This window comes from Callorhinus ursinus, unplaced genomic scaffold (genome assembly GCF_003265705.2).
Source record: "Callorhinus ursinus isolate GAN/ISIS: 27379988/994484 unplaced genomic scaffold, GSC_fseal_2.0 scaffold22, whole genome shotgun sequence".
Classification (NCBI taxonomy): domain Eukaryota; kingdom Metazoa; phylum Chordata; class Mammalia; order Carnivora; family Otariidae; genus Callorhinus; species Callorhinus ursinus.
Genome location: NW_027397084.1, coordinates 4,698,415 through 4,720,645, shown reverse-complemented (window position 1 = coordinate 4,720,645; position 22,231 = coordinate 4,698,415). Strand labels below are relative to the sequence as shown.

The 22,231-nt window shown below is 39.5% G+C and overlaps 1 protein-coding gene across 2 annotated transcripts; it reads right to left on the bottom strand.

Moving 5' to 3' along the window:
• Positions 1 to 5,129: 5,129 nt before the first annotated feature.
• Positions 5,130 to 20,138, bottom strand: ENPP4 (ectonucleotide pyrophosphatase/phosphodiesterase 4). Of its 2 annotated transcripts, none has more exons than XM_025890626.2 (4): positions 19,826 to 20,138; positions 11,335 to 12,193; positions 10,502 to 10,672; positions 5,130 to 8,596 (listed from the first exon to the last, which is right to left on the bottom strand). In XM_025890626.2, the coding sequence occupies exons 2-4, from the start codon at positions 12,158 to 12,160 to the stop codon at positions 8,232 to 8,234; spliced, it is 1,362 nt and encodes a 453-aa protein (XP_025746411.1). In that variant the 5' UTR covers positions 12,161 to 12,193; positions 19,826 to 20,138; the 3' UTR covers positions 5,130 to 8,231. The 2 variants fall into 2 exon arrangements, with proteins under 2 accessions (XP_025746411.1, XP_025746410.1); XM_025890625.2 differs by having other exon boundaries at positions 19,907 to 20,138.
• Between the last annotated feature and the right edge of the window lie 2,093 nt (positions 20,139 to 22,231).

Sequence of the window (22,231 nt, the reverse complement as noted above, 5' to 3'; positions counted from 1 at the left end):
AAGCAAAGCATTTATCCATCAGCTTCCCAATCCCGACCCCCTCCCCCATTAAGAGCGGCTGCATGGGTAGGAACTCCACATACTTCTGGGTAGTGCATGCACAAGTGTAAAATGTGACCTCATAGGCATGCAGTGCCTATGGCCAGGAAGAACGAGGCTAAGCATTGTCAGGTTGCATCTGTGGGAAGTTGGTCTGTGCCAGGATGAAACTGGAGGTAAGGGGTGGGCTGAGTGGATTTGAGACATCAAATGGGTGTCTGATACACCCACGTGTGTATGGATTCTTCATTTTAACCAAGGTCATCAGTTCTGTTCATCTATTTGTCTGTCCTTGTGTCGACACCATACTGACTTAATCATTACAACTTTATGATAGTTCTTGATGTCCGATGGAGTAAGTCCTATCATGTTATCTTTAAGATTGTCTTGGCCTTTTGCATTTATTTCTGTATCAATTTGAGTCAGCTTATACAATTCCATAAAAAATAAATAAAACTCTGCTGGAATTGCTTGGATGCAATGACCGGTTTGAGGAGAATTGACATCTTTACAATATTGAATCTTTCAACCTATAAACATGATACAGCCACCTACTATTTTGGTCTTTTTTTTTTAAGATTTTATTTATTTATTTGAAGAGCAAGAAAGAAAGAGAGAGAGAGCATGAGTGGGGGGCAGAGGGAGAGGGAGAAGCAGACTCCCCGCTGAGCAGGGAGCCCAACGTGGGGCTCAGGCCCAGAACCCCGAGATCATGACCTGAGCCGAAGGAAGACGCTTAACCCACTGAGCCCCCCCAGGTGCCTCTATGTTGGTCTTCCTTAATTCCACTCGATGCTATAATTTCCTGTGCAAAATTCTGCAGATATTTTGTTAGACTTATCCTGAGATATTTCGAAAATGCTTGTCGATACCGGTATGATACCAGTTTTAAATTTCCATTTTCTGATGATACATAGAAATACACTTGATTTTTCTATATGGACCATATACCCAGCAATTTTGGCAAGCTTCTAGCTTGATTCCTTTGGGTTTTCTGTGTATGTAATCATGTTATCTGTGGATATGACCGCTGTATTAGTTTTTGAATCTTATAGGATTCCTTTCTCCTGCATTACTGAGTTGCTAGTACCTCCAGGGCAATGTTAAATAAAAGCAATAACAATGGACAGCCTTGCCTTGTTCCTGATTTTAGGAGAAAAACATTGAGCATTTCACCACTCAGAATATTAGCTGTAGGTTTACTATATTGTTATATTCTGATTCAGTATGATACTAGCTGTAGGCTTATGGCAAATATATCAGCTTGAAGGTCTCTTCCAGATTTGGTGAGTTGGGTTTTTTTTTTTAAATAATAAATAGGTGTTGAATTTTGGCAAATGCTTTTTCCACATTTATTAACATGATCTTGTTTCCCTTATTAATAGAGAGGATAACACTGATTTTCAAATATCAAACTAATGCTGCACCTCTGGGATAAATCCTACTTGGTTATGTGTATTATCCTTCTAAAATACTGCTAAACTCAATTAGGTGTTTTGTTAAAGAATTTTTTTTCATTTAGATATTGTTCGATGGTTTTCTTTAAACATCTTTGTCAGATTTTGGTACCAGTGTTACACTGGCTTCATAAAACCAGTTTGGATATATGTTCCTTTCTTCTCTATTTTCTGTTAAGAGTTTGGGTAAAATAATTTCCTCCTTAAATGTGTGATCCAACTAATCAGTGAAACCACTTGGACTTGCGAGTTTTCTCTGTGGGGACGTTTTTGATAACAAATTAATTTTTGTAATAGACATAAATAAGGCTATTAAGATTTTCTATTTGATTTTGTATTGGTTTTGGTTAAGTTGTATTTTTCAAGGAATTTGTTCATTTTACCTAAATTGTCAAACTTATTGGCATAATATTCTCTTGATATCCTTTTGATAAAGGTAGGATCTGTAAGTGATGGCCCCTCTTTTATTACTGATCTTGATAAATTTGTGCTATCTCCCTTTTGTTTTTCTTAATCTTATTAGGGGCTTATCAATTTTATTAACACTTACAATACCAAAATTTGATTTTATTAATTTTTTTTCTATTTCATTGATTCTGATTTATCTTTATTATTTTCTTTCTTTCACTTGCTTTGGATTATTTTCTTCATCTTACTAGCTTTTCTAAAGTGGAAGCTTAAATCATTGATATTGAACCTTTCTCTCAAAGACAAGCATTCAAGGTTATAAATTTCCATCTTAATATTGCATTAGCTGCATTCTACAGAATTTGGTATGCCATTTAAAAGTGTATTGTTCAATAGACAAATATTCAAGGCTTCTCTAGATCTGATTGAATATTTTAATTCAATTATGGTCAGAAAACATACTTCATAAGATTGCAGTCCTTTGAGATTACTTACTGAGACTTGTTTCATTGTCTTGCATATGATCTATCTTGGTGATAATTGTGTGTGCCCTTGAAAAGAATATGTCTTCTGCGGTTGGCGCTGTAATCTCTAAATGTCAAGTAAGTAAATGTGGTTGATATCACACTCAGGTCTTCCACATGCTTACTGATTTTTTTCTTGGTCTAGTTGTTGTATCAATTACTTAAGAGAGGAGCACAGAACTTGCCAATTTTGTTTATGGAGTCTTTCTTGAGGTCCATCACTTTTTGATTCATGAACTTTTAAGCTCTGCTTTTAGGTATGAACACTTAAGAGCTGTTGTCTTCTTGATATATTGGTCCTTTTATCATTGCGCAATGTCCTTTTCTATCTCTGAAAATTCTTGTCTTGAAGACAACTTTACTCCAGCTTTCTCACAGCTAGTTTGCATGGTGTATCATTTTCCATCCTTTTACTTTCAATCTGCTTTTGTACTTAGAGGATAACTACAAACAGCTGGCTCTTGTTTTTTCATCCAATCTGCCAATCTGCCATTTAATCCAAATGTTGTCCATTTACGTTTAGTTATTGATATGGTTATTTTCCAGTTTGCTTCCCCCCCCTTATTCTATATTGGTCTACAGCTTCATTTTTGGGGTGCTACTTTTATCAGGTTTGATATCCATGTAGTCACCTCAAAAACCCACATTTTTTTTTTCTAAAACATGTTTTGTGAGGCAAATGTAACATTTATAAACCTAATGAAGAGGCACTAAAGAAGATTACTGGCTTTTGGGTCTGGACTTTTTTTTGTACAATAGTTTATAATTTGCCCAATCTCTAATTCAGAAATTAGTGTTAGTTTCCTTTACTGAAATCAATTTTGTTCATTTTTTTTTCCCTAGGAAATTATCCATTTCATCTGTATTTTCAAACTTATTTGTGCCAAACAGTATAAAGCTGGCTATTAAGATTTTTAAATGTCCTGCTTTTTTTTACATCTGTGTTTTCGCTCCTTCCACATCTCCACCCCTTTTTTGATTATGTCGGCTTCAGAATTTACAGACGCCATCGGGGGCTCCCTTTTATACATTTACTCCTGAATCGTGGCCTTTTGATCCCTTTCTTGGTAATTTCTCAATGCCTTAGCACAGGTCTTTTATACTTTGTCCAGATTTTCTAGTCCTCAGCAAGAGGGTTGAATTCATACACTACCATTTTACTGAAAACAGAACTTTTACTATTAAAAAAAAAAAAAAAGGCTTCACAAAAAGTTTGTGTAAATATCTCCTCAGTGGAAAATTCGAACAATGTGGAAGTCAGTACTACTGGGTCTGGCTCTGACCAATAGGAACCATTTTATAGAATGTTTGTATAGTGGGGTTGTCTGGATTTGCTTTGGGGTTAATTTCTATTGATCCTTTCCACCACCCCAGCCTATGAAAGTGAAGTAGGCAAGGTAAAGAAAAGCACGCTGATTCAGATCTTCACCACAGGAGGGCGGTCTGAACCGGAGACATCTGTAAACCACCCTTCTCGCGCGGTCAATGGAGGAGCTCACTAGATTGTTTATTGATGGCGGAAATCAGGTTTCTGCAGTCAAGGAGGTAGAAGGTATGTGGAAAAACAGAAGGCCTGCCTGGCAGTTTCGCTTGATTTTTGGGTAAGACTCTGCCTTTGCCAGGTCATGTGGCCATGAGACATGAGTCACAGAACTGAGCAGTTTCAACACCAACCACCACCTGCACACACACATCCATCCATTAGGATACAGAAAAAAAAAAAAAAATATATATATATATATACACACACACACACACACGCATGTTATGATCAGCATGTTTGTGGGCAATATTTTGCCTTAATATCTATTTTTCTTGAAAAATGTTAACTAAACCATTCAAGTAAAGAGAATGTTTACAGAACAATTAAAAATGAAAATCCAAAGGGTTTATGCCAAAAAGTAAACCAGTCTTCTGCAACCTAACTCAATAGGACCCAACAGGCTCATGTGGATTCTCACATGTTCTCTGAAGCTGAGTGCGTGTGTGTGTGTGTGTGTGTGTGTGTGTGTGTGTTGGGGGAAGGGAGGAGGATTGTTAACGATACCCAAGTACAGGTACCAAGGAAGCAGGAGGTTGGGGAAACTTCAGAACCACGTGGCCTGGAAAATGGCTCCATACCCAAGGATTTCAGCAGCAAAAGTCAAACCACGAGTAGACATAATTTGTTGGTATAAAGTTTTACCACTTCTGAGATGCTGCAGAGCTCTCTTCAGAGTAAAGAAAGTACCTTTTCTGTTTTCTCCCACAGGTCCTAGCAGTGTTCAGAGTATGAATATAGGAAATGAATTTATCACACTGCTCTATTTTGTTGAATCTATATTCAGTTAGTATGGCTATTTATAAAACACAGTTTAAATGCTATAATCCTCCCTCACCTCTAGAGTTTTGTAACCTGCTTTTTCCAAACTTCTTCCCTTCTCCTGTACACCAATAAATTATAGTTATGGAAGCTCTGCAAAATTTATCTTGGCTTTCTTTGCAATGATGTCCTCATGCTAAATTGTATATTTATACACAGTCTTAAAAATTTGGTTAAATGTTTTATACTTGATCCCGGTTTTTAAAAAATCTGTGATGAATGCCTCCATGGATTCTTGGAAGTATTATTGGGCCATGTCAACATCTATCACAGTAAGTGTATTTTGCAGGATGACAAAAAATCAATTAACATTGCGTTCTATAATAATTACAGTAAAAGTATTTTGGTAGACTTTATTCACATAAAATGTTTTAATCATAAGCAAAATCATTATGAATTCAGACATTATGGTCAAAATATATTTTACTTCAACTTAAGGCACTACATACAGATTTCTTTAAAGCATACTCATGTCATTTTATTTACACACTATTTTAAGAAGTGACAAAAAAATACACACTTCCCATCTTTGTCCTTCATTTATAACTTTATGTATTCGCAACGACGTAAAACCCTCCAAATAAAAGGAATTAAATGCCATCATCCTTAAAGCTTACCAAATATGGACAAGAGAGGGAGACACCCAAGAACAATGCAAAGGCCTTTTTAATCTTTTAATGTTCCAAGAATTTTATCTTTAAATTCTTATACCAAGCTTAATGAAACAATAACACAAAACCTATAGTACACAGCATTGGAATAATTTATATTAGAATTCTATTGCTGTTTACCAGAAGAACTTGCACATTAATAACAGCAGAACTGTCCTTTGATAAGTAAATGCTCTTACTCTGAATTCACTCACTGAATTAACAAAAACCACTCAGTAAGTTTTCCTATTACCTTTGACTATCGTTGTCATAAACAGTTAAATGTTTCCTGGAGCCAAATACTTTCCATCACCTAGAAACCATGGCAGGATATTAGCCAATTATTTAACAAAATACATACCAAAACCTCAGTGTAAAAAGCTGGCTTCACTAAAAGATTTTCTGTGTACTCACTGGCTTTAACAGTGATAATTTTGTAAAGATACAAATGAATTAATAGTTCAAAATAATAACATATAAACATCTCTGTGATTAAATAAATACTGTTTTCTCCCATGAGCATATATACAAAAAAATTTACAATTTTAATTAAAGTTAATATTTTGAGAATGGAATGAAAGACACGACAAATAGGTAAATGTCTTGTTCAAAGGGTTAAGACATTGACAGAGTATCCCTCCCATTCCATCCCATATGAAATCCACTCACAGGCTAGATGCTACATATAGATTTCTGAAACTCATAACCACCAATCAAACTAATGTAATCACTAAAACAGCACTGCAAGGACCAAGCTCTACTGAACTAGTATAAAATATCCTATTATTTTAGATACTTCAAAAAGGGTCCACTGTGTTAAATGTGACTGTCCTTTTTTTAAATGGAAATTGAGACAGAAGGAAATTTTTCTATTATTTTGTTCAGAAGACCTCTAGGATAACTTTTATGTGAAAAAAAAATGAAATAAAATTTGTCAAAAAGCAAAATTAACCCTACTGGTTTTATTTCATTTATTTACTATGCTATTCTTAATACAGTCAACTTATGACCAATAGCATGAACTGTTTATACAGGCTGCAGAAATGCTTTTCAAGAACCCCCAAAACAATAGGTACCGAATCCTCGAATCACAAAATGAGCAGTGACCAAATAGGATGAATTCTATGTCTAATGATTAGTACCACTGTTCTTTACCATCACAGATAATCAACACTTAATTGGGTTGCATATTTATTGTAGGGAATTTTTTTATCTGTAAAAGTTACCTAGTTTATTTTATACTGTCAAAACTTTAAATATCACACTATTAATTGCTTGCATCAGGTCCTGATGGATGGTTCCTGAACCCCATTTTTCCTTCAACAGTTACAATCTTGTCTGCCACAAGTCAGTTTCTGCATATTACTTTTGATTATTAGAAAGTACCACCTAGCAAAGTTGGATGGCAGTTCTTCACAACAAATCCTTAGCTCTGAACATGTATGTTAAAAAAAAAATCAGAGCAGGGTAAATACGTCTGTGAACCAAACACTGGAGAAACAGCAGGGGCAGCACTCAGGCTACAGAATGTTAACAGCGCTTAGAGTTTATTCTGCCACTTAACACAGGAATAGTGGGAAGGATGCAAAGATACCAAATTCCATTTTAAATTTAACTACTTATTGCCTAAAAAGTAAGGCATAGACGTCCCAAAGGTAGATATCAAAATCTCCCTTCCTCGTTCTGACCCAACTGAAGCCAGATTCGTATTCAGGTCATACTTTTTTTTTTTTTTTTTAACAGCACTTGGATATCTCTGGTTACAATAGCAACATGAGAAAGTAAAACTCAGTAACAAAAACTAAGGAACTTTCTTAAGTTATGACTTTAGCTTGTGAGTCACTAAAGAAAGTAAACAAATATGAAGTGCAAATATACCCTTTGCTGAGAGCCACATTCCGTGGGAATGTGGAAGTCAGCCCACAGACCAGCCGCTCTGACCGCCTCGGTCAGTCACAGGAAGTCTACACATTCATACACACAAACACACTTATGCACACGTGCACTTGCGTGCATGCACACACACACACACACAAAGGAACTTCCACGATGGCATTAAGCACAGAGAAAAGCAATTCTTTCCATTTTCTTAATTTCTTATTAGCAAAAATCTTCAAAAGATATCTTTCCTGACTTCAATAGCTTATGAATCTTAACAAAAACACAACGGTGAAGACTCAAGCTTTGTATCACATGGTCTTTGTTATGTTTTTTATAATAGTTTTTCTTAAAATAATTTCTTCAAATGCTAGATCTGTTCTGCCTGGTAAACCAATTTTATTAACCATCACAGAGGTCCTCCTATGTCACAGGTTTACTTGGGATATAAACTGTATTAAAAGTTATTAAATATAAAAATATAGAAAACTTTTCCTTCCTGATACACAAAATCCACCAATTGCATAAAGATTTCTGTTTCAGTTACAAATATAAAAATCTATTAGAAAAGCATGCCTACTAAATTTTGATATATTTTTATTTAAAAATGTGTCAAATCTTCATTGCAAAAAAAAAAAAGGCAGAGGCAATATTTTTCATAAAAAAAAAGTTTCCAGTTAAGAGAAATAGTTGGTGTTAACTAATGATTTACTAGCAATTTTTACTATGGTCAGGGTTTTTTGTATTAGCTGATGCACCAAAACAAAGCACAAGGAAAAACAAAATAATTCTAGCATACTTGGTCTAAGTTCTTTGTCTTTCAAGGTATATTTTTCATCGTTAGAACACCATTTCTTGAGTATATCCTTGGTATTGTGACTAATCAAAGATACTTTATAAACTCCAGCACATGTTACTCAATTAAAGGATCATCGTCGTCTTCTTGCAGCTGAAGTCGGGAAAATGGACGGGGTACGGACAGTCTATTCTGCATGATTATAATGAGGCACGTTAGCGTGGTTAAGACCAAGAGGGCACCGATAACAATTCCAATGGCTTCCGGGAGATTAATGCACCACTGGTCAACTAACAAACACTTAGTATGACCAAAGGTTCCATTATTGGGATGTGGTTTTAATCCCAGGATGTGGCACATCATTGGATAAATATCCACACTGTTAATTGTGCTGTGTTTGTAGCCTTTGTGGAATGCTGGACCGTGGGCAGCTAGAAATGGATGCATACTAGACAAAGAATTATCATAACCATGGTCACCTACTGAAAAAAAGAACAAAATTATGTTAGTTCCTAAAAGAAAGACTGATCTTTCTATTACAAAATAACTTCTTCTAGTGTAAATATACTGATTCTTGCCAGTGTAATTTCCATCCATTAAAATTCTGATTAGTTGGACCAGATGGGGGCCAGAAAGAAAATTTTCTGTTTTGTTCAACTCAGCCACGTCCCCTATTTCACACATATACCCCTTTTGCAAGTGGTCATGACCCGAGGTTTAAAACTATTTCTCAACCTGATGCACCTGTCAGTGCCAGCCCCACTCATTTCACCCATCAATGTCCAGCACGGTGTGCATGCAAAGAGCACTAGTGCCCAGAAGCGAGTAGCCGGGCTGAGGGTCCTAAATAACTGGGGAGAGCAGAAGTGAGTAAAACCAGTGAACAGGGAAGAAGTGCATCTGCAGCCTTACCTACGTCAATTGCTCCTATGATAAGAGACAGGATTATATTATATACTCCTGGTTTACTGATAGTGAACGAACCCCTCGACCTCTGGAGGGCCAAGTGAGAATGTTAACTAAAGGGGTTCTTGTAGTCAATGTGAAGTCTGACCACTTCACCAACCTCTAACTCCAAATCGAACTCACAGAAAAACATGACAGTCCCGGACAGAACCCCAATACCAGATCCTCAGTTTTTAGCTTTATTTTGGCAAATATTCCCTTTTAGTGTACGCCTGTTGCATTGATAAGCTCCTGCTTTCATATGAAGTACAAGTGACTGAGTGGTGAGTATATCAGTTTGTGCCATATAATCCCTTAATTTCATGTCTGAAATATTTCATAATAGAAATAATGAATGTGATCAACATAATTAACAGAATATATAACTTTATATAGACTTTATAATTTCAATAATGTAAAAACATACATGTATATGTAACAGAAAAAAGTTTAGAAGAGGGGAACTCCATACCTCTATATTGACAGATTTTTTTCTCTTTTCTAAGCTTTTCTGTGTTTTCTCAGTTTTCAACAGTGAGTATGTAAGTATAAATAACATATAAATTCCATTAACCTTTAGTCTTATCCTTGTCTGAAGCTTCTGATTTGCTATAGATCAAGGATCTGCACACTATAGCCCCTTGCCAAATTCAGCCCTCTACCTGTTTTTGTAAACAAAGCTTCATTTCAACACTCCCACATCAGTTTGTTTAATGTCCACTGCTGCTTTTCCAGGACAAGGCAGAACTGAGATAGAAACCAGCTGGCCTATAAAGCCTAACATATTTACTATCTGGCCTTTTACAGAAAAAAGTGTTCTGACTCCTGCTACAGACTACAAAACCAGTTTTTTTTGTTGTTGTTTTTTTTTAAAGTACTCAAATTGAATTTAACATATGGATAAATAAACTTCGGTTCAGGGGAATCTGTAACTCCCCTCCTCTATATCTCCTCAGCTCTAGGAGAGGTTTTGATACACCTGTTCTGGTTTTTGCCCAGTGTTCCAAATAGCTAGAGCACTCAGGTAAATGATTTCATCATTGGGGAAAGACCTTGGGTTACTTGGACAATGCTTTTTAACACATACAAAATTTAAAAAAGCATTTAAACTATCAAATCTCTCCCCCTTTATTTTGTTTCTTTACTTCTCTCTCATTTTCTACAAATCAAGAGAACCAACCTTGAAAAGTTACTGACAGTAACTGCAGTGTGGGTAAGAAAGTAAAACTATACCTTTGCCCTTAAGGTCACCCGCCCTCCTCATCTAAGGGTAAACTGTGGTTATAAATTGCTGTTGAATGAAAACCTGAGAATTAATCCAGTCAAAAAGTGAACTGATTAGACAGCGTTAATATCTCTAAATCAAAGTACCCCGTTAACAGAACAATGTCACAGTGTGTGATTTATCCCCAGAATATAAGAGAAATATCCTAAATACTTACATTTTGGTAATGACTTATTTAACACAATTGTCCAGCCTTCATCAGCAACCAAAATAATAGGCTGAATCCGATCATTATGCTGGTAATGAAATCTGGCAGGAATGTCTTCTTTGAGATAAACATTCATGTGAGGGTTACAAATTTTCAGTTTGTTATAAACCTCTGTTGTATCTGGAAGAAAAAGGAAACAGTAAAGGAAAAAAGTCATGATTGGCTGATAAGGAAAAAAAATACTTCTAACTAGAATAACTGGAAACAAATCCTGAACAATGTCGTCTATTAAATCACTTTTAATTCTTAAAAAAACAGAGCAATAATTATGTGACACTGTTGGACACACACACACACACACACACACACACACACACACACACACACACACCCCTACCTTTCCAAGCATTCACATATCTCTTTTTCATTTTGTGATTCTCTCTGGTGGACTTTTATACAAAAGGGGACATTTTCATGTATAGCTTCCTAAGTAAATATAAACTAATTACATATTGCTGCTAATTACTAATTCTAAGATCAATAGATAAACAGTACATCTCACACAAAAATCCAAGATGTTTTTTAAGGATAAAAATTTCCTTTTTCCATTAGTGTGAATAATTAAGAAATATATTGAAAAGCAAGGAAGTAATCTCTTTGAACATGAACCTTAGACTAACTGCTTAAAGACTTATTACTTAAGGGGGAAAACATATAATTGCACTCCGAGTAAGAATATATGGTACTACACTACAAAAAGCCAGAGCTGTATTCTTTTACAAAACCCTCCCTCCTCAATCAATTGCTCCCTTCAAATATCCCTCAGCTAAAAGGTTACTTACTTATTTTGGGAAGTATAGCAGCAACTGGAGTCAAATCTACAAGAGTGTAGCTTGAATGATCAATGCAGAGATCCAAGTTTATCAGTTTGTCCTTAGAGCACTGGGTCATCCCATGATCACTTGTAATGATCACATTGAGATCTTCCCACAATCCTAGCACCTTGAGTTTGTGGACTAGCTCACCAATAAGGTCATCTACTTCTTTCAACACTCTGTACATGTTTTCTTTATCTTCGGGTCCATATTTGTGGCCACTCGCATCTGGTTCTTCCCAATAGAGTGTTGCAAAGGTAACTGGTGGGTTCGAATTCATCAGCCACATGGTAATATTATTTAGTCTCTCCTCAAATGACACTGAAGAGCTATAATTCATAAAATAGGAAGGTGTGGTATTGTGAATGGGTACGTCTGTTCCAGGCCACATAGCAGCGGCACTTGATCTGTTTTCCTGAAGCTGATTGGTCACCCAAATAGGTACTGCCTCATTCCACCAAAAAGGATCCTTGTCATCAAAGTCAGAAAAATGTTTCTTTGTGATTACATCATACATGGAATTAGCCACGATGCCATGGCTTTCTTCATACAAGCCTGTCACAATACTGTAGTGGTTTGGAAATGTTTTTGTGATAAAGACATTTTCAACATGCTCTACCAGGACTCCTTCTTTGATAAAATTCTGGAGATGAGGAAATTCATAGTTCTGTAGATAGTCAGCTCTGAAACCATCAAAGGATACCAGTAGTAACTTGGGTGGCAGGTTATGGGAAGAGTTACCTCTACAACCAGTTATAAGTCCAGAAAATAAAAGTATTACTAATAACTTCATAATGAATGTGTTGAAGGAGAGCAATCAGGGTTCCTAAAATATAAAAACACAGTTCATAAGTGGTAGTGCTGTTGTAATTTGGATTAAGTTTCAGAAGTTTAGCCATCAGGAGAAGAGAAGCAAAATTCATAAACTTTTTATATACCAGCTTTATATCAACTTAAAATTAAGTAAGGTCATTTACTGAAAGATAACTGAATAAAGCTAAAATTGGAAAAAAAACAAAAATTGTCTTTACTTGTCCAATTTTCTATTTATACATGTCCTGCCCCATCCTTCATGCTCTGAAGGGGGTATGGGCCATTCTTATACGCCACAGAAATACTCCTGTTTGTTGCTTTGCTTTTCTGTAGTAGCAGACATTATTCTAAAGACTTAATAAGAACAGGGCTGCCAGGCTGGTTCTTCAGTGCACAAGCAACTCTTGATCTCAGGGTATAAGTTCGCACCCATGTTGGGTGTAGAGATTACTTAAAAAGAAAATCTTTAAAAAAAAAACTTAATAAGAACAGATGAAGAAAGAAAAATGATCCTTCCAGGCCTTCAGAGGCTCCAGAGAGGGAGATTCTTTTTCTAGTTTAACGACTGGTAACCTATATTCCTTTTAAGTCACAGAAATAGGTGGTGGAAATTCTACCATGCTGACTCACCACCAGCTCCTGTTGAAGATACTGGCATGAAAAAGGGGGGTAAGAAATAAATATTACCTAAGAAAAAGATCCCACCTTAATCTATACATTCCCAGTATTTACAGGAGGTTGACAGACAAAGCCTACAGGGACTTGGCTGCCACAATGACTTCTGAAGAAATCCAACAGCTGTTGAAATGAACTTCACCATATCCCTTAAACTTCCTCTTTACTATCAAGGACATAGCTAGTTTACCTAATACCCCAGGCTTAGAGCTCTGATTTTGCATTATTTCACTGATTATAAAAACAGCTTTCCCATAATAAATCTCCCTGCCTTCAGTCTCTATCATCTTTGGTCCTTCAGAAAACAGGATAGGTGATTTAGGTAGGATGATCCACTTTAGTTGGACAGGATATGTCTTCCACTGTAATAGGAGAGAAGGAGCTAAAGCTAGGTAAGCTAACAGGTCTGAGGGTTGGAGATGAAGGGAGCTGTATTCTCTGTGCTGCAAAAGGTAGGGGGAATTATTGAGAGAGAGGAGAATGGTAAAATGTTCAAGGGTTTGAGAAACAGAATGTCTGAAACGGCCAACATGGAGAATGGGAGAGCGTACAGGGCAACAGGAGGATGGGTGGTCAAAGCTGAATTTTTAGTGACACTGTTGACTGGTTTTCTCTAGCAATTTAGAGGCCCTGGCACAGGCCTGAACAAAACTGGCAGCTGATCGTGCCTGCACTTGAGACTCTGTGAGAAACTGAAGTATAACAAAGGCAGTTCAAGATCCTGACTAGGGAGTGACTAAAATCTGAACTGCAGCATCTAAGCTCAAACTGATACAGATCGTGAAGTAGAGAGGTTCTGAGGGAAGTTGCAAGGATGTGAGGCTGTAGTCAGAGTGAGGTGAGTGAATTCATTATCTCAGAGTAAGAAGACCCAAGGTATGGCCGCGGGGGGTTTGCACCTTGAGGTCCCAGGCAGAAGCAGCCACAAGCTAACTGACATGATGATTAAGTTCAGGAGCCATTTACTGTGTGTTCTTCTTTCTCCCAACTAAACCACAATTACTTGAAGGCAGAGACTTTCTTTCCTTCAAACATACCAGCTAGATGACCTGTGTGTACGCAGTCATTCAAACATCTGCTGACTGAAGCTGGGACCGTCTCAGAACTAGGAACTTCAAATTGGGAAGACCAAAGGCACAGAATCTTGTTTGTGAGAGTCTTTGGGTCTGAAAAGTCTACATTTTAACCTGAGACGGGCTGTCTTCTGAGTGTGGTGCATGCATCATCTGTTGCTGATGCCATCCATGAAACCCAAAACAGGACGGAATAACAAAACCAAATCAGCTCTCCAAAGAGAACAGTACCAGTGCTGTTTGGTACAGGAGACACACTGTACAGACACGGTCCCAGCCATGGCTCCGCAATATCAACTCTCAAGGATCGAGACAGAGAACGGCATTTCTCTTCTCATTCAGTATTTGGTGCCCCCGACCTAGTGTCCACGCACAACTCCCCTCCTCCCTCAGTCGGTCAGTGTGAGTTCAGTCACACGGCAACAGTATGCAGGCTACTGCCCTGGGCTCCAGCAACGGGACAACCTGTGAGGAGGCCACGCTGGTCTCCAGGAAAGCTGGGACTGAGCTGCTTCCCTGTTTTCTGAGTACACAAGTATTTGTTTCCAGTAAGAGTAGACTGAAACAGCAAATCGGTGGTACCGTATCTTAAAGCTACCCATAAATCTATTTTGTACAAACTGTCTTTTTTTTTTAAAGATTTTATTTTTTTTTATTTGACAGAGAGATAAAGAGAGCACAAGCAGGGGGAGCGGCAGGCAGAGGGAGAGGGAGAAGCAGGCTCCCCGCGGAGCAGGGAGCCCGATGCGGGGCTCGATCCCAGGACCCCGGGATCATGACCTGAGCCGAAAACAGCCGCTTAACCAACTGAGCCACCCAGGCATGCCACAAACTGTCTTCATGTACTGCCCTGGCTCTTTCCCTCCTCAGCAACCAGTTTACATTCCCCACCAATTCCACCGCACAAACTATTCTGTGGGCAAGGCAAGCCTGATGTATGTCAAACTGAATGCATTCTCTGCACCTCCAAATCTTTCTCCTTTCCTTCGTTCCCCAGCCTTTAAAACAGCTTCCCCATTCTCTCACACCACAGCTGCCCTGAGCAAACCATCCGTGCCAGCCTCATCGATTCTATTTGCATATCACCTACCACAGCACAGTAGACAGAAAAATCACTGAGGGGAGCTGGTTACAAGTGCAGCGGCCCAGTCTGTACACCTAGGAAATTCTGACTCAGTCAGGCTAGAGGAGAAGCCAGGAACCTGCCTTCTGACCAGCTCCCCATTCTTTCCATCTCTGCTGCTGCTGCCGTACTTCTAAAGGCCCTTAACACCTCCTGTGGGAGCGCTTCTGTCTCTTACCTGACCTTCCCACCTTATTCACCCTCCCCTTTGTCACCTAATATCTGCCCCAACTTAATCTTCCTGGGTGGAGCTCTGTTCATAACACTCCTCTAGAAAAACATGTTCATAGAGTCCCCTTGCCTACACAAACACTTCAGCCTGGCAGTCAAGCCCCTGCGGTACCCAGGCCGAACCCACATACACATTACTGTGAAATAGTTACAGAAATCATCGCCAACCGTGCTCTCCTTTACCATCTTTCATCATCGCCATCTGCCTCAAATATATTACAAAGACGTGTAAAAGATAATGGGCATTTATCTGAGTGACTTATAGGTGACCTATAACAGCTCTTCAGTAATAGTCTGTGCTCCCAAACATCCTGAAGTTACCTCCCGCACATGAAGTCTTGCCCAAACACTCTTTTATTTTTTTTAAATCACTCAATACATATCTAATATAACTAAGATTACACCACAAAAATGTATGTATGTGCAATGAGGGCTTTACACTTTTCAAATCTGTCATACTCACAATAGGGGCATAAATAAAGTAATGAATCAGGCTGTCATCCTGAAAGAACAAAGATAAGGGTGAATGAACTCTGTTCTATAAGACCAAAACTTCTTTGTAACGCTGTGTTTGAGAGCCATACACCAGTAAGTCTTGTTTCTAACACGATATCCAAACCTTTTTCAACAAATTTATCTCTAAGAACAGAGGGGTACCAAATCAATTCAAAAATGATGCCTGGACAGTTGCAAAGCCTTCTTAGGTACAGCAGTAAAAGCACAGGCAACCAAAAAAAAAAAAAAAAAAAAAAAGAAAGAAATTGGACTTCATTGAGACTAAAAACCTTTGTGTTTTAAAGGATACCATGAAGAAAGAGAAAAGACAACCCACAAAATGCGAGAAAATATTTGGAAATTGTCTAAGTGATTTATAATTAGAATATATAAAAAATTGTAGCAACTTAAAAATAAAAACTCAAACAATTCAATTAAAAAACGAGCAAAGGCTCTGAAAAGACCTTTCTCCTGTTAATCTTTAACAGGTGGCAAGTAAGCACATGAAAAGATGTTCAACATCATCAGGGAAATGCAAATCAAAACCACAATGAAATACCACTTCAGACCCAGGAGGATGGAGAGAATAAAAAAGACCGACAAGAACAAGAGTTAGGGAGGGTGCAAAGAGAACTGGAACATTTATACAGTGCTGGTGAGAATGTAAAATGCGAGAGCCACCTGGAAAACATTCTGGCAGATCTTTAAAAGTTTAAACAGGGTCACCATATTACCCAGAAATTCAACTACTAGGCATATGTCCAAGAGAAATTAAAACAGATGCTCACACTAAATAAAACTTATACACACAAATGTTCACAGCAGCATTGCTTTTAAGGGCCAAGAAATGGAAACAACTCAAACGCCCATCAGGTGATGAAAAAATGGACAAATAAAATGTGGTCTATCCGTACCGTGGAATATTATTTGACCATAAAAAGGAACGAAGTGTTAACAGACACTACAAGTGGATAAACCCTGACGCATTTTGCTAAGTGAAAGAAGGCAATCACAAAAGATCTCTTACCCTATGACTCTTTAGATGAAATGCCTAAGACAGGCAAATCTATTAGAGATGGAAGTACACTGGTAGTGCTCGGGCAAAGGGCTGGGAGAAATGGGGAGTAAATGCCAATGGTATGAGGTTTGTTTCTGGGGAGATGAAAATGTTCTCATATTGACTGTGGTGATGGTTCCATGATTCCATATAACTGTACACTTTAAGTGTGTGAACTGGATAGAGTGTGAATTATATCTCAATAAAATTATTATACTAACAACAACAAAAAGAGGGAATAAAATTGTAATCTTAAAAGCATCTGAAATGCCCTGCCAAAAAACAGGAAACAGGGCGCCTGGGTGGCTCAGTTGGTTAAGCGACTGCCTTCAGCTCAGGTCATGATCCTGGAGTCCCGGGATCGAGTCCCGCATCGGGCTCCCTGCTCGGCAGGGAGTCTGCTTCCCCCTCTGACCCTCCCCCCTCTCATGCTCTCTCTATCTCATTCTCTCTCTCAAATAAATAAATAAAATCTTTAAAAAAACAAAACAGGAAACATCTTTGATGTCTCAATTTACTCCCAAAATTATGTGAAATTTATATTCCATAATAGACTTGGGTGTTTTAACATGAAAATGTTTTATAACACCTTCCAAATGCAAAAACTATAGCCAAACAAAAACCTGTGTCTGACCCTCTCTCAAAATACATATAAATCAAAATATTTCTTCCCTAAATCTTGAGTGAAAATGATGTTCAATTATATATGCTATTTATCCTGGGGTTCAGGAATGCATTAGCACACTGTTAGGATCCTTATGCCCTAGACAGAGCAGCACAGAGCAGAAAGATTATAGGCCCTGAAATCAGAGAAATTTCACATTTACATTTCACGCTAAATGTGAAATAAGTCCCAGAACTTAAGCTCACATTTAGTCGATGGGCAAATTGTAAGCAGATCTAACTTCTCCCAGACTTAGTTTTGGTGTTTGTGAAATGGGGATGCATATAGTGTTACAGAACAGGCCCTCAAGTTTAGTTTCTTTTTATCCATTTTCGTTACAAAGCTGCTTTGTTAGCAAAAAGTCTGAACTATGACAGGCAGGATATTACTGTGCAACCTTAAAATAATTAGAAATAATTTAGTCCAACCCCTTTTTACATATGATAGAGCTGAAGTCCAGTGACTGGCCAAGCTCAGAAAGCAATTTAGTAGCTTTACTACGCACTTACTTATGAATTCATGCCCCCAACAAGTTCACAAGTCTATTAACAGCCAGTTAACAAGACTAGTAATAAACTCCAAATGATTACCGAAACTTTTCCTACCAAAACATGTTCATTAGCAATGCCTCTATCTACGTCTACTGCATTGTTTCATTCAAACAGGGGGTGTTGTTGTTGTTTTTTAAAGATTTTATTTATTTATTTGACAGAGAGAGAGAGAGAGTGAGAGCAGGAACACAAGCAGGGCGAGTAGGAGATGGAGAAGTAGGCTTCCCGCGGAGCAGCGAGAAGGATGCGGGGCTTGATCCCAGGGGCCCTGGGATCAAGACCTGAGCAGAAGGCAGATGCTTAAGGACTGAGCCACCCAGGTGCCCCTAACAGGGGGTGTTAATCGATAAAAAAAATACCAGTGAAAAGTTCTCAAGTAGTTTTCAAGGAAGTAAAATCACTAATTGTTATATGACTAAACTTTGAGAAAAATTCTGTTAATTTTTCAAACCAAAAAAAAAAAAAAATAGCAGAGGGAAGAGACAAAAAAAAAAAAAGCATCTGGACTACATCCAAATATCCCAACAGCCACCAGAAGTAGTAGGTAGTCATCTTCAACTCAGGGGACAAAACATGCTCTACCACGACTGGGATGACTGTTTCTACCTGGATGGAATGCATGTCAGGCAATTCCCACTGGCATTCTTAGCCCAGGTGAAGCTGGGAGAGTATAGCAGTTACAGGAAATGGTGAAAGATATTTGTCACCATTAGCTGGCCATCTGCTTTGTAATACAAAAGCCCTAAAGACTTCATAAATATTTAGAATGAAACTTTTATACAGCTTTAAAATAAAATAGCATTGTCTGCAGACATGGGAAACCTTGATTTCCTCTGGATTATTATTTTCTTATTGTTCTAAGGAAAAAAAACTACTCTAGAAGACTTTCTCAGTCCTAAAAATTCTGGGATTCTAAATAATTCTCCCATTTTTAAGTGCGCATAAAATTTTCTAGTATCTTCAAAACTATCTTACCTTCTACATAGTAAAATATAACCCCTCAGGTACTTCTTGAGTTTTCATCAAAATTTCTCCCAAATTATATTTTGTAGCTAAGCTAAAATACATAAAATATCTCCTCTTTGCTTTCAAACGAGCTTAATTTCCGTAAAATAGCCTGGAACAACCTCTGGGGGAAAAAAGGAAGAAAGAAAAGAAAACCATGACATTAAAACGAGCCCCTGACTTCCTATAACACTGAGCAAGTTTGCAGGCTTAGGTCCAGCAGATCACATTAGTAGGCAAAACCACTCTGGAGTCGGCCCTAGTATAAACCTGAATCTGCCTGTCACCAGCTGTACAATGTGGAACACGTCTCCCCACTTCTCGGAGCCTGAATTTCCTCATCTGCATAATGGGACGTTATTATCTCACAGGGTTGCTATACCGAGAAAAGGAAACACTGTTTGTCAAGGGCTTAATACGGTGTCCAGCCTATAAAAAGCACTTAAATGTTATCTTTGCTGTTTGGTTTTCTAGGAAATTAGTTCTTAAATTTGATTATGTAATTGCCATGAACTCCGATCTAATATTCAGTGGTGGCAAACAGCCCACCCCCCCCCCCCCCCCCCCCCCCCCCCCCCCCGTCAGCCCACTGCCCCCCCCACCCTTCACAGCACGGCCTCCCCCCACCCCAAACCACCTGCCAACTGCTCTTTCCTCCCCCCACACCGCCCTCCGCCTCTCCCAGCCCAGCCCTCTCCCGGCGCCTCCGGGTCCCTTTCGCGGACGACCCGCCGGCGCCCCAGGGGCTGGGGGAGGGGGGGTTCTCATCACCTCTAGTGTCACAGCCCCAGGCGACCGAGGAGGGGGTGGCATCTCCCTCCGGAAGGCCGGCCGCGCGAGGCTCACACTCACCCGCTGCGGCCGGCGCGCGGAACTCAGCACTGGCGGAATCCCGCGCTCGTGGGCCCTGGGGGCGAGGCAGACCCGAAAGGACACGCGCGAGGCAGAGATCTTCCTGAGGCGCCTGCGCAATAGCAGGCGCCCCCGCCGCGGATAACAGCCCCAACCTCCCAGAGAACCGCTTTGTTGGGGGCGCTCTGGAGTGTGCGCAGCCGCCCGGCGCGCGACTGCGGAACCTGCTGCCAGCCGGCTGGGACCCGGCGGGCGGCGGAGGCTGAGACGTGTGCTCGGATTGGCTGCCGGAGCCGCGTTAAATGTAATTCCCTTTGCGATTGGTTAGAGTCAGGTACCACCTGGACACAGCTCTTTTGGTGGGGTCGCATTGGACCTCGAGGAGGTCAGTTCCCATCTCCCACCACGCCCCTCTTCCATCATCCTAGGGCTGGGTGCCCTTCAGGAGACCTGAAACCCAGCGAGTCCCGGAAAGGCCCCTAGCTATTGCCAAGCGCAGTTCGCTCCTACTTAATAGGCTCCTGGCGACGTTGGTGGCCTCAGGCAAAACGACTTTGGTTGCACCAGGGCGCAGCACAGGTCTAGAGCGGTTTCAGCTAGTTCCAGTGAATTGAGGTAAATGCGACGTGATTCTACCCAAAGTACCTGTTTCACTGGAAAAGTGAGCACCTTTACACCCAAAGTTGAGTAGTAGGCAGTTTACAGGTGAGGTCACAAGAAACAGAAACAATCCTTGCAGTAGGGAACCAGCTGAGAAATGGGCACGTCTTTTGACAGCTGCATATGGGATTGTGCTCCTGCCTTTAATTGGAAACTTAATGGAACGGAAGAGTGTATCTTTAAAGTTACTAGTAGGAAGAGAAATTACCAAATGAAGTAGATTTGTTTGTTAACGCTTGCGTTCCCCAGGCGTACTTGGTTAAGAGTGGATGGTATCTTTTTTTCTCTTTGGATTTGCAGTGCCAAATACAGGACCTGGAGTCGAAAAGGAACTTACTAAATGTTTATTGAATTTAATGGAACTTTTAAGGTGCTCTGGGTTCGTGCCTCCCCTCACTTTAAAATGCAAACTCCAAGGGGATATTTTCTTTCATATTCAATAGTCTAGCTCCAGCAGTTGCTTAAAAACATGCGATTAAATGAATTAAGAATATCAGTCATATGTTAATATTTTCAGGTGTTGGGGCGCCTGGGTGGCTCAGTCGGTGAAGCGACTGCCTTCGGCTCGGGTCATGATCCCGGGGTCCTGGGATCCAGCCCCGCGTCGGGCTCCTTGCCCTGCCGGGAGCCTGCTTCTCCCTCCCCTCCCCACTTGTGCTCTCTCTCACTATCTCTGTCTCTCTCTCTCTCTCTCTCTCTCAAATAAATAAATAAAATCTAAAAAGAAAAAAATTTAAAATAAAAAAATATATATTTTCAGGTGTTGAGGATTTACTGGATGTAAACCCGGTACCTGGATTAGTAACCTGTGATAGTGGACCTTTGAAATCAAGTTGTGTGGGGCACCTGGCTGGCTCAGTCGGTGAAGCATGTGACTCTTGATCTTAGGGTTGTGAGTTTGAGACCCACGTTGGGTATAGAGATTACTTAAAATTAAATCTTAAAAAAAAAAGAAATCAAGGTCTAAGTTCTGCATCTTGGCTGTGAGTTTTAAAGTATAGGCATGGCTGGTGATGTAGGAAAGACGATGTTAGGGTTCCAAGCCAATGGCCAAGAAAGAATTCTTGAGACGTCTTTGGTGCAAAAAGGTGATTTCATTAAAGCATGGGGACAGGAGCCCTGGGCAGAAAGAGCTGCACCAGGGTCATGAGGAGTGGCCCATTATATGCTTTCAGGTTGGGAGGGGGTTAGGGATAGTGTAAGTCTCTAAGGAATTTTGGAAGCAAGGTTTCTAGGACCTTGAGGGGGGCTAGCTATTGTTGGGAAAAGGTCATTTATTACCATCTAATAAAACCTTAGTCACGAGACCCTTCAGATGTATATCGGTGGGCCATGTGCTTGGGGTGATGATTGCCAAAACGTATCTTGGGGGGTTTAGAGATAAAGGAAGTTTCCAAAGGAATTTTTGTACCTTAAAGTAGACTTACAGGATCCTGAGGGGTGGGGGGGATTTCAGGGTAGGATTGCCTTTTGTTCTTAGCAAAGTATTAACTTTGAGGTAGTTGAGTCCCTAGAGGGATGTCACTCTGCCTGTTTCAAGGACTTGTCAATGGGCTGTAGGTCGTATGGAAATTTAATAATTTTTCTTTTGCCTTTGTTTCCCACATCAGCTGGGACTCCAGAGTGTGCAAGCAGCTGCAGAGACAATTTGGGCCCGCTGTATTC

What these genes read in the sequence shown, in the direction of transcription:
- ENPP4 (XM_025890626.2), bottom strand. Translation starts at nt 12,160, where the DNA reads ATGAAGTTATTAGTAATACTTTTATTTTCTGGACTTATAACTGGTTGT. An exon ending in TGCTATACTTCCCAAAATAA is followed by an intron (nt 10,673 to 11,334) that starts GTAAGTAACCTT and finishes TTTTTCTTCCAG; the next exon opens with ATACAACAGAGGTTTATAAC. An exon ending in AAATAAGTCATTACCAAAAT is followed by an intron (nt 8,597 to 10,501) that starts GTAAGTATTTAG and finishes TCTTTTTTTCAG; the next exon opens with TAGGTGACCATGGTTATGAT.